General features: G+C 43.3%; 1 protein-coding gene across 2 annotated transcripts in view; it reads left to right on the top strand.

Moving 5' to 3' along the window:
• Positions 1-7,609, top strand: part of CMKLR2 (chemerin chemokine-like receptor 2) — a 45,738-nt gene extending 38,129 nt beyond the window's left edge. For both annotated transcript variants that reach the window (XM_046019306.1, XM_046019307.1), the window contains one exon: positions 5,314-7,609. In XM_046019306.1, coding sequence (XP_045875262.1) covers positions 5,342-6,409 — 1,068 coding nt within the window. In that variant the 5' untranslated portion in view covers positions 5,314-5,341 and the 3' untranslated portion in view covers positions 6,410-7,609. The remainder of the gene's footprint in view (positions 1-5,313) is intronic.
• The last annotated feature ends 5,029 nt before the right edge of the window (positions 7,610-12,638 follow it).

Raw genomic sequence — 12,638 nt, 5'->3', positions numbered from 1 at the left:
CCCCAAATGCAGACCTCTCTCATCACTTCTGCTACCGCCCTGGTCCAAGCCACCCTCATCTCCGCCCGGGATTATTCCAGGAACCTCGGAATCGGTCTCGCTGCTTCTACACTTGCATGCCCCACCGTCACCGTCACCACTGCCCACAGCAGTCTACTCTCAACTTAACAGAAGGAGGGACTGTACAATGATAGAAAGAGATTACTTTTCTCCTCTGCTCACAATCCTTCAGGGGCATCCCGTTTCCCTTAGAGTAAAAACCAGAGTCCTTCAATGGCCTACAAATGTCTACAAATCTGACCTCTCACATATCCTTGCTGCTTCTTTTCTTCTACTCTGCCCCTTGTTCGCAGTGCTCACACTATTCGAGACATACTGGTATCCTCACTATTTCTGGAATACGTTAGACACACTTTGCCCTAAGGCACTGGCTGTTCCCTCTGCCTAGAACCCTGCTGCCCACAATATCCACAGGACGAACTCCCTTACGTCCCTCCGACTGTGCTTGCTGGCCCCCCAGTGAGCCCTTCCCTGACCACCTTACTGAAAATTAGAACCTGCTCTCTTTTCCCTTTTATTCCCTTCCTCCCTCCCCCGCGCCCCGTTTTTCTGCAGCACTTACCAGCTTTTAACACACTTTAACAGGCTATGTAATTTGCTTTTCTATTATGTTTGTTTTTTACTATCTCCTGCTAGACTCTAAAATCTAAAAGGGAAGAAATCATTGTCTCATTTAGTGAAGAAGCACAATTAACTAGAATAGCGCCTGAGAAATGCAGGCACTTACTGAACATGTGCTAAATGAATGAGTGATTACGATTCAGAGGTGGCTGCCAGCGCCGGGTTCGCGCTGCGGGTGGAATTGTGCCCCTCCAAAAGGGTACGTTGACATCTGAGCCTTCGGCCTCTCGCAGTGTGATGTTATTTGGAATTACGGTTTTTACGGAGGTCATCAAGTTAAAACAGGGTCATTAGGGTGGGTTGTATAATCCAGTAGGACACACGTCCCTATGGAAGGGTGACATTTGGGCACAGAGACAGACACGCAGGCAGAGCACCATAAGGCAATGAAGGCAGGTCTGAGGATGACACGTGTATAAGCCAAGAAAGGCCAAAGTTTGCAGGCAAATCACCAGAAGCTAGCACGGGACAGAGTCTCCCTCAAAGACTTCCCTCTGAAGGAAACCACCAGCACCTGACTTCAGACTTCTAGCCTCCAGACTGTGAGCCAGTAAATTTCTGTTACTAAGAAATTTCAAGTTTAGAGCGCTTTGTCGCGTCAGCCCTATGAAACTAATATAGTTCGCCTCTAGGTAGGTGGGTAGGTGTGAGATCTGGAAACTTAATTAGATCCGGAGGTGCCTATAAACTATAAAGCAACATATAAACAAGCTGTGATAATTAGATGAGACTATGTCCTTAAAGGTTAACTGTGCTTGTCCAAGGACTCGGGGGGACAGTTGCTGAATTCTGCCTTACTTCTCTCTTTTCTCCGTCCTACCCACATCCCTCACCGTCGCCACCACACAAAAACATCTGCTCTAAGTCACAGGGGAACTCCTAGATTGTATTTCCTGTGAAGGTTTCAACTGGGCAGCATTCAGCGATCCTTGAGGATCTTTCTCCAAGCTTGAGCTAACTGGATCTTGTGTCTAATCAACTCATCTGCTCTCTGGAAGATTGGGGACCTCTCTGATACAGGGTTTTCTGTTCGAAGGGATTCTGTATCGGACGAACTAGGTCACTCATCCTTGCGGTACCTTCCCCCCTACCAAAAGAACAGGGAAGAGTGGTGGCTGGTGTCCTTCTGCAGGCCCTGTGATCATTCTGGCCCAGCAGGGTCAGTAATGACATTAGAAAGGGGAGGTTTCTGACTTTGGGGCAGGTTAATGGTTCTAGTGTAATTCGGGGTCTTCCTTTGGGATTCTGTGCTTGGAGAATGAGGGTCCTTCTACTTACTGCTTAGGATTTTGTAAGGTGACCTAAACTGCCACCTGGGCCATTTGGCTTCAGGATTCCTAATAGCTTAAAAGGTCATAGGCATGAGGAGGGAAGGGTGTCCCAGTATACTGGCAGAAAACGGAGACAGGGAGTTAGACACTAGGCTAGAAAAAAACTTGATGTTGAGGATGGTCAGCCACCAGAAGCGGTGGACAGGGTAAGATCCCAGACCTGCACGAAAAGGGCAGCAAGAAGGGAGCCAATTCTTGGTCGGTGGAGTAGGATACACAAAGGAAAAGACTCGGTGTCAAGAAAAAAAGCCAAGATCCTGGGGATAGAATTGTGGGTCAAGGTCAGAGAGATTCTGGCAGTGATGGTGACTTAAGGGTGAACTCACCAACTCTCCTGTCACATTTGGTTGTGAACAGGATTTTTAGCTGAACCAATCATTTAATCAGCCCATGTTAAGCGTCTGTGCTTTATTAAGACTTATACTAGGCACCGTGGTGATCAGCATCGTTCTCAAGGAGTTAAGAAATGGTAGAGCAGGGACACTTGGGTGGCTCAGTGGGTTAAGCCTCTGCCTTCGGCTCAGGTCATGATCTCAGGGTCCTGGGATTGAGCCCCGCATTGGGCTCTCTGCTCAGCGAGGAACCTGCTCCCCGTCCCCCGCGCCCCGCCCCGCTGCCTGCCTCTCTGCTTGCTTGTGATCTCTGTCAAATAAATAAATAAAATGTTAAAAAAAAAAAAGAATTTGGTAGTGGAGAAATTAAAGAAAAACCAATGACAATTTAGTGTATCGAGTACAATAAGAATACAGTATCACACAAAATCATAGTAACTAGAATCCGAGCTCTGGGTCCAGTAGACTGGAGTTCATATCCTGACTCTCCAGTTAAAGGTTGTGTGATCCTGCACAAGTCACGAAGTTTCCTCAAACTTCAGTATCCTTTCTTGTAAGTGGGAATAATAGTACGACTTACCTTCTTTATAAGATTCTCATGAGGATCAAATCAGACCATAGGTACCGGGCACCTAGATAATTCCCAGTAACATTGACTTTTTAAAAGATAATAATAGTGATTATTATTGTAATTATCCAGGCAAAGGTAATATCAGAAAATGTTTCCAGGAAAAGGTGGCATTTAAGCTGAATATTGAAAAACAAAGAGAAGGTGGCTGGGCCTGGGATTGGGAGGAGGCTCATGAATTGCTTTTATTTTTTAATTATGCCCTGCCAGGTTCCTCAAACACTTTGAGGTCGGATGATGAATTCAGTGTTAGTAGACTGAATGTGAGATGTCTCTGAGCAACACTGCATGTTTTGACCTTTTCATTCTATCCCTACTATAATCTCATTTTTTTTTCCTTTAAAGATTTTATTTATTTATTTGAGAGAGAGAGAGAGAGAAAGCAAGAGAGAGCGTGGGAGCAGGGAGTTCCACACACTTGGGTTCAATCCCAGGACCCTGGGATCATGACCTGAGCTGAAGTCAGAAGCTTAACCAACTTACCACCCAGGCTTCCTTATAATTCCATATCTTATATGTTTGCCCCATTAATTATTATAGCTCCATGAAATGAATATAACTATTAAGCTTCTTTCTTCTTGATTTTGAATACTAACAAATAGAAACAATACAAAATAAAATTGATGTAATTAAAATTGTACCCAGCAGTGGGGGAGAGGAGAGTGAGGTTATGGACATTGGGGACATTTCTGTGAAGTGTGTAAACCTGGAGATTCACAGACCTGTACCCCTGGGGCTAATAATACATTGTATGTTAATAAAAAAATTAAAAATTAAAAAATAAAAATGTACCCAGTAAACTTTTTTTTTAATTGTAAAAATGACTTTTACCTCTTCTTAACCCAGAAAAACTGGTCCTGATAGGAAGGAGAAAAAAGGCCACAAAAGAAAACTTAACCTTGGGTGAAATTATAATAGATAAATTTTGGTAGGGGCAAAAAGAAACAAAATAAAACTGATTAATAAATCACACTTGTGTTGTAAATGTGGAACATAATTAATCCAAATGAATTCAAAACAAAGGAATTTCAATGAGATAAATATTTAAATAAAATTTAGTGGCACTCTATAGGAAATTGATACAGAAATGAAATGGTCGGAGTCGATTTTACTTCAAAGGATACCTTTCGGTTGAAAAGTCTTCCACACTGATAGAATTCTTATGAACATGTTTGTCTTCATACACATAGAATCAAAACATCTGTGGGTGCAAAATAGTGTGTCAGAACCTCCAGTGCTTGCCTGAGTCTGGAGGTGTGGATTGAAGAAGCATTTGGGACTCTTGTCTAGGCTTAGAAAGTCAGGGTATGGGGCGCCTGGGTGGCTCAGTGGGTTAAAGCCTCTGCCTTCAGCTCAGGTCATGATCCCAGGGTCCTGGGATTGAACCCCGCATCGGGCTCTCCGCTCAGCAGGGAGCCTGTTTCTTTTTTTTTTTTTTAAGATTTTATTTATTTATTTGACAGAGAGAGATCACAAGTAGGCAGAGAGAGAGGAGGAAGCAGGCTCCCTGCTGAACAGAGAGCACGACGTGGGGTTCGATCCCAGGACCCTGAGATCATGACCTGAGCCGAAGGCAGCGGCTTAACCCACTGAGCCACTCAGGTGCCCCGGGAGCCTGTTTCTTCCTCTCTCTCTGCCTGCTTCTCTGCCTACTTGTGATCTCTGTCTGTCAAATGAATAAATAACATCTTTAAAAGAAAAAGAAAGTCAGGGTATAACTAAGGGCTTTGAAGTCATCACCACATAAGTATTCATGTTTCCTTTTGTATCTTCCATAAAATAATAATGCACAATCAGAACCTAATCAATGTTTATTGAATGTTAGATTCTTTTTTTCTTTTAAAGATTTTATTTATTTATTTGACACACAGAGAGCACAAGTAGGCAGAGAGGCAGGCAGAGAGAGAGGAGGAAGCAGGCTTCCCACTGAGCAGAGAACCCGATGTGGGGCTCGATTCAGGACCCTGAGATCATGACCTGAGCCGAAGGCAGAGGCTTTAACCCACTGAGCCACCCAGGTGACCCCGAATGTTAAATTCTCTCTAGTCAGGCCTACAAGCCTTATGGATAGAGGAATTGCACCTGTAGGAGTCAATCGTTTTAATTTAGCACTTACTGAATACTTTGCAAAAATGAGCTCTCACAGCTTTGAGAGTAACCTGAACAAAACTGAAGTACCCCCAAGATTTGGATATCTAGAATATAATCACAGACCTTACCAAAAATTATACTATTTCCATTCAGTTCATCAAATGAAATATTTTTATCCTAATGTTCCTTGTTAACCGAGCATTTCCTCTTTTAAGAACTGTTTTCTTTCTTTTTAAATTTGCTTCTCTAGATATCCTCATCCTCCACTTGACAAGGTCATGGAAGATCTAGAGGAAACATTATTTGAAGAATTTGATAACTACTCCTATAACCTGGAATATTACTCCCCAGAGTCTGATTTGGAGGAGAAAGCCCACCTGGGAGCTGCTCATTGGGTCTCGCTGGTATTATACTGTTTAGCGATTATTCTGGGCATTCCAGGAAATGCTACCGTCATTTGGTTCACAGGGTTCAAGTGGAAGAAGACAGTCACCACTCTCTGGTTCCTCAACCTGGCTATCGCAGATTTCATTTTTCTTCTCTTCCTACCTCTGTACATCTCCTATGTGGTCATGAATTTCCACTGGCCCTTCGGCATCTGGTTGTGCAAGGCCAATTCCTTCATTGCCCAGCTGAACATGTTTGCTAGTGTTTTTTTCCTGACGGTGATCAGCGTGGACCGCTACATCCACTTGATCCATCCCGTCGTATCTCATCGGCACCGAACCCTAAGGAACTCCCTGATTGTCGTTGTTTCCGTTTGGTTTTTGGCTTCTCTATTGGGTGGTCCTGCCCTCTACTTCCGGGACACTCTGGAGTTCAATAACCACACTTTTTGCTATAACAATTTCCATGAGCATGATCCTGACCTTAATTTGATGAGGCACCACGTTCTGATCTGGGTGAAATTTATTGTCGGGTACCTCTTCCCCTTGCTAGCAATGAGCATTTGCTATTTGTGTCTCATCTTCAAGGTGAAGAAGCGAAGCATCCTGGTCTCCAGTAAGTATTTCTGGACCATCCTAGCTGTGGTCCTGGCCTTTTTGATTTGCTGGACTCCTTATCACCTGTTTAACATTTGGGAGCTCACAATCTACCACAGTAGCTATTTCCACCAGGTGCTTAAGGCTGGCATCCCCCTCTCCACTGGCTTGGCATTCCTCAACAGCTGCTTGAACCCTATCCTTTATGTCCTCATTAGTAAGAAGTTCCAAACTCGCTTTCAGGCCTCAGTTGCTGAGATCCTAAAGCACACGCTGTGGGAGGTCAGCTGTTCCGGCACAGTGAGCGAACAGCTCAGGAACTCTGAGACCAAGAACTTGTGTCTGCTGGAAACAGCTCAGTGAGTGAGTTATCCGTAGAAGGCTTTTGCAGGGGGGTAAGGGATCTGACACATGCTTTCAGATTATTTGGTTCCCAGGTATGGTAATAACCATCTCTTTTTGTTAAGCGGTTTGGTGGTTTTACATTTTTGTGTGGGTATGAAACATTGGAAAGATCTTCATTTTTTTTCCCCTGCAAATTAAATTATCTGCCATTCTTGCTAATTATACTGCGGTGGATTAGTCACCGCTGTTGATGCCATATCAGCTATTATTTTTTTCATCTTCATGACTCTGAAGTCCTAGATCTTAATGTTAAATAGATGATTAATTCATTTCAGAAATGGTAACATATGTGCTTAAGCTCACTTTTATTTTGCACCAGTAACCTATTAGACATATTTTTGAAGTGCGACTTGGACCTAATTTCTTGATTTCATGAAATCTATGTACATACATTTATAAATTAAAGTAATAGTTGATTACAGTAGTTTGAAACGTGAACTCTTCATGCCTCGTGAAGTGGCCCAAGATCTAGTCGCTTAAAATGACAATGTATTGTCCTAACATCTCACAGTTCTGAGTCAGAAACTCAAACAAGGCACAGAAGGGAGGTTCATCTTTCTCAGCCTCACCAGATATGCAGCACGGGCGCGACTGGGATGTCCCAAATGGCCGAGCTTTGGAACAGCTTGTCTCCTCTGCCCTACTGTCCCTTCTCTTCTTTTTCTTCACACAGCTCTTCCAGTATGGTGGCTCAGGGTAGCCAGACTCCTTACATGGCAGGTTAGGGCTCTAAGAGACCAAAGTGGGCATTTCTAGCCCTCTTAAAGCCTACGCCCACCCCTGACATGATATCACATCACTGTACTCTTTGGTCAAAGTAGTCCTGGTCCAGCTCAGGGTCAGGCGGAGGCCACATAGACCCCACCCGCCAATGCGGATATGTTCCTATCCCTAATCCCTCATGAAATCATGAAATCATTATAATTATCAAGATTCTTGGAAAATTCTGGGATGTGCAAGTATGTATAAGATGGCTGTAAACATAAAACACTGGCATCTAGATGGTGGATAGGCCAGCCCAATCTCAGAATGTTTTCAGAAAAAGAAAGCACGTATGACATTAATATATTTCTACCTTCTATTCCTCTAACTGTGTACATGTAGACACCAGTACAAGAACAATAAAGTATGCCTTTAAGTCAGTAACCGCTTCAATTTTAAAAAGCATTTAATTTTCTGTAATTTCTTGATTTGATTTTGAAAGTCGGGAGGGGAGTCATGTTATTTATTGAATCAGTATCCTTTTTTCATTTCATCTCTCAGCTTCTGGAAATGCCAATCTTGGATCGCTTACTGGCTATGTTCGTTACTAGTTGTCCATAGCAACAATCAGATCTGGTTTTGGAAATTATTCCTCAAAAATGTGTGGCATCGCTTAGCATGTCCCAAACTTTGGTCATTCCTGAATTTCATGGCTCCTGCCACACCCAGTATGGAGGGAAGGCAAGGAGAAAAGGGCTTATTGTGTGTGTCTGTCCCTCCATGACCGGGTTTAAGAAATTCCACTCTGAAATAAGTCAATCGGAGAAAGACAACTATCATATGATCTCCCTGATATGAGGACATGGAGAAGCAACATGGGGGGGTAGGGGGATAGGAGAAGAATAAATGAAACAAGATGGGATTGGGAGGGAGATAAACCATAAATGACTCTTAATCTCACAAAACAAACTGGGGGTTGCTGGGGGGAGGTGGGAATGGGAGAGGGGGAGCGGGCTATGGACATTGGGGAGGGGAGGCGAACCATAAGAGACTATGGACTCTGAAAAACAACCTGAGGGTTTTGAAGGGTCAGGGGTGGGAGGTTGGGGCAACCTGAGGGTTTTGAAGGGTCAGGGGTGGGAGGTTGGGGGAACAGGTGGTGGGTAATAGGGAGGGCACGTTTTGCATGGAGCACTGGGTGTTGTGCAAAAAGAATGAATACTGTTACGGTGAAAAAATAAATAAAATGAAAAAAAAAAAGATAAAAGAAATTCCACTCTGCGTTCCCCGTCACCCTCAAGGGATAGGCCCTGATTTCCCAGGATCAGGAGAAAAGCTGGAGGATGGAAGACAAAGAGAATATCTTGGGCTCCTCCTTAGTTTGAGCAGATGGACAGATTCTCAGGGCTGTGGGGGAAAGAGAAAGGCTGAGGAAGCAGGAAGGGGATTAAGCAACCAAGGGCAGAAGAAAATGATGAAGCAGGTGGTGTACCACCTAGGAAGCAAGAGATTACCAAAAGCCTATGAAAATAGTTGAGATCTTAAAAAAATATTGTTGGCTCTAGAATACAAAAAAGGAAACTTGAAAAGTCAAAATTAATATGTACTTAATCACGTGTCTATAAAATACGTCTTTATGTCAATGAGTCAAATGAAATATTTCGTAGTTATATAAAAGCTTATACTTAATATGGACTTCAGTATGTTTCAGTGTTTGATATGAGGAGTGAGACTTCCAAAAATGTTTTTTAATTTTATTTTTTCAGTGTTCCAAGACAAAAAAAAATGTTTTAAGAAGATCTACAAAGGTCTTTAAAAAAAAAATCGTATTTATTGACAGAGAGAGAGAGAGAGAGAACACAAGCAGGGGGAGAGGCAGGTAGAAGGAGAAGCAACTCCTTGCTGAGCAGAGAGCCCAACTTGGGGCTCAATCCCAGGCTCCTGCTATCGTGACCTGAGCCGAACTCAGACACTTAACCAACTGAGCCACCCAAGGTCTACAAATCTTAAAGGAACTCTGGATTCATTTGAGGATGTAAGGAAGGTTATGAGTCCTTTCCTTAGAAACTTTTTTTTTTTTTTAAACCAGTCTCCGCCCAAACGTGAAGCTTAAACTCACAACCTCAAGATCAAGACTCAAATCACATGTGACTGCCAGGCACCCCTCCATAGAAACGTGCTTTTTTTTTTTTTTCCACTTTTTAAAAAATTTCTTTTCAGCGTAACAGTATTCATTGTTTTTGCACCACACCCAGTGCTCCATGCAATACGTGCCCTCCCTATTACCCACCACCTGGTTCCCCCAACCTCCCACCCCCCGCCCCTTCAAAACCCTCAGGTTGTTTTTCAGAGTCCATAGTCTCCCACGGTTCATCTCCCCTTCCAATTTCCCTCAACTCCCTTCTCCTCTCCATCTCCCCATGTCCTCCATGTTCTTTGTTCTGCTCCACAAATAAGTGAGACCATATGATACTTGACTCTCTCTGCTTGACTTATTTCACTCAGCATAATCTCTTCCAGTCCCGTCCAGGTTTCTACAAAAGTTGGGTATTCATCCTTTCTGATGGAGGCATAATACTCCACAGTGTATATGGACCACATCTTCCTTATCCATTCGTCCGTTGAAGGGCATCTTGGTTCTTTCCACAGTTTGGCGACTGTGGCCATGCACTACTGGGTATTTGCCCCAAAGATACAGATATAGTGAAAAGAAGAGCCATCTGTACCCCAATATTTATAGAAACGTGCTTTTAAATAGAATATCAGCGAGATCGTAGACCCTGGGCTAAAGACTAGTTTTAGTGGCTTTTAAAATAGCTGACAGTAGGGGGGCGCCTGGATAGCTCAGTCTGCCTCTGGCTCAAGTTATGATCCCAGAGTCCTGCTCAGTGGGAAGCCCACTTGTCCCTCTCCCACTCCCCCTGCTTGTGTTCCCTCTCTTGCTGTCTCTCTCTCAAATAAATGAAGATCTTAAAAAAAAAAAAAAAAGCTGATAGTGGGGATGTCGCAGAAATCTGCTAGTGGAAAGTAGCAGACAGTACAAGTACTCCCCAGCAGAGATAGGAGTTAATGTTTTATTCTCAGTTTGAGGGAAGATCCCAAGAGTAGCGCTGGGCCCAGGACTGGGGACTCCAAGCCTCCTCCCCCTACAGTTGGAATTTGGTTAGTGGGACTTTCCGGGGCTCTCCTGATGAAGAGTGGGACGAATAACTAAATAACAGGACAGAGAGGACCGAGGCTGGTGGAGCAATTAGGGAAGGAGTGAGGAGCTCAGTGCCCAGTGGGCAGAAAAGTTAAGAATCCCAGCCTCTCAGGGACTGGGGCGCAGACTCGAGACAAACCTGCCTCTTGAATGGAAAACAGCTCTTTGAAGAGGGCAAGTCCCAAGGCCTCCAGAGGCAGGAGATCTGGATTTGAACTAAGGCTCCCACACATCCTGGGTCTGTGTCCTTGGTTAAATTAATTCACATTTCTAGATGTGTCTCCCCCATCTGCAAAATGGGGATAACAATAGTGGTCCATGCTGCACAGGGTTGTTGTGGAAATTAAAGGAGATGCAGCGAAAGCACTTCGAGGGGTAGTTGGCTCTAGAAACAACTTGACCAATCCTGGCTGGTATTAATCAGTGAAATTCTTGGCATCTTCCGACCTACTAATTGCTTACTAAATGTCAGCTCCTTTCCTCCTGTATCAACATAGGAAGAATAAGGGAGCTACACAGAAAAGCTTAAAACAAGATAGTTTATAAGTATGTATAAAAGACTATGTGCCTAGAGGCTGTGAAGCAGAATGAACGTTTTCTCGGAAGATGTATTTGAAGTGCATTTTGAAGAATGGCTTCCATTTTCACAAGTGCAGGTGAGAAAAGAGGCTTTTCAGGGAGGTGATCCAGGAAGGGCAAACGTACGAAGGAAAAGAGGCTATGATCAGAAAAAATTGTTTAGAAAAAATAGTCCCATTTCCTTGGGACCGAATGAGGGTAGAACATTTACAAGTTGGTGCCCAGCTTGAAGAGTACTCCATAGTTCCTCAATATTCTTATATATGGGCATCCCCCTTCTCTTGGGGGATGAATTTAAGAAGTCCATGAACATTTTCCTTTGATTTTTTAATGTACTGAAAGCTAGGCAGGCCAATGGCATTCCAAACAACAGATGTTCATTTGGGTCATTTCTTGAATGCATCTGTTACCATCCATACAGTGCGTGTAATGAGAAAATGTTTTTATCAGTCTTACTTCCATTTTCAATTTACCCTTCTGTGACTTTATCTTCTCACTTTCCCTAATTGAGGGTACAAAGTAAGGGTTACACTGATAAATTAGGATTAAATTGTCTAAAAGCAGGGATGAAGAACTTCTTTCATTCTATGGCCAACAACATTACCTGGCCAAGGGCCCGGGTTTCGTTTCTCTCTCTCTAGGTGAATAATTGGGCAAATCATCTTTCAGAGTTCAGTTTCCTTATCCAAACGCTGATAACAGTGTCAGCTTTGCTGATCTCATAGCTTATGATGGGGTCCAAAAGTAAGGGATGCCTGGGTGGCTCAGTCGGGTAATCGGCTGCCTTCAGCTCGGTCATGATCCCAGAGTCCTGGGATCAAGTCCCACATCTGGCTCCTTGCTCAGCAGGGATCCTGCCTCTCCCTCTGCCTCTGCCTGCCTGTGCTCACTCTCTGACAAACAAATAAATTTTAAAAATCTTTTTTAAAAAATGGATTATGTGTATGAGGCATGTATTTTTGTATTTTTTTACTTTTTTATTCTAAGGACGATAACTGCCAAATTGGATTTTTTCGGGGGCAGTGTGTGTGTGTGTGGGGGGCTACACAGAGATCCCAAAACATGAATGCAACTCCTTTTGTATTTGTTTTTGCCCATAAGCGTATTTTTTCATAATAGGGAAAAATTCCAGCACTTTTCAATGTTGCTCTAGTCTGTCACTTTTTAGTTATATTGTTTATAAAGTATTTCATTGAGTATATATGCCATAATTTAGCCATTTCCATTCATGTTCGGACTGTAACCATCCTTTTAGTCACATGCTTCCATCCATAACACCTCCAGGTCAGAGCTGTCAGCCTGTGTCATTTTCTGGCTCAGAAGCCTACAAGGCTCCCCACCCCGGAACACACACACACACACACACACACACACACACACACACACTGCCCTTGAAGGAGCCAGCCTGGATGTGCAACCTGGCCTCACCCAATCTAATCCCAAACAGACGCTGCAAAATCCAGCCCAACTCATCTAGTCCCCTCCTAAATGTCGCTTTGTCTATTCTTACTCCTGCCTTTTATCCCCTCCTGGAATACTTTTTTCTTTTCTTTCCTTTTTTTCTTTTTTTTCTTTTAACAAATTACTAGTCAAGGTCCACCCAGCTCAAGTCCCAACTTCTCCAAAAAATTTTTCTTCAATTCTAGCCTTCCCAAACCTTCTGAACTTTTGGATTACTTGCTTAATCACAAAATGACTAATTTT

This window comes from Meles meles, chromosome 9 (genome assembly GCF_922984935.1).
Source record: "Meles meles chromosome 9, mMelMel3.1 paternal haplotype, whole genome shotgun sequence".
Classification (NCBI taxonomy): domain Eukaryota; kingdom Metazoa; phylum Chordata; class Mammalia; order Carnivora; family Mustelidae; genus Meles; species Meles meles.
The sequence above is the reverse complement of the archived record's forward strand: the minus strand, read 5'-3'. Positions and strand labels throughout refer to the sequence as shown.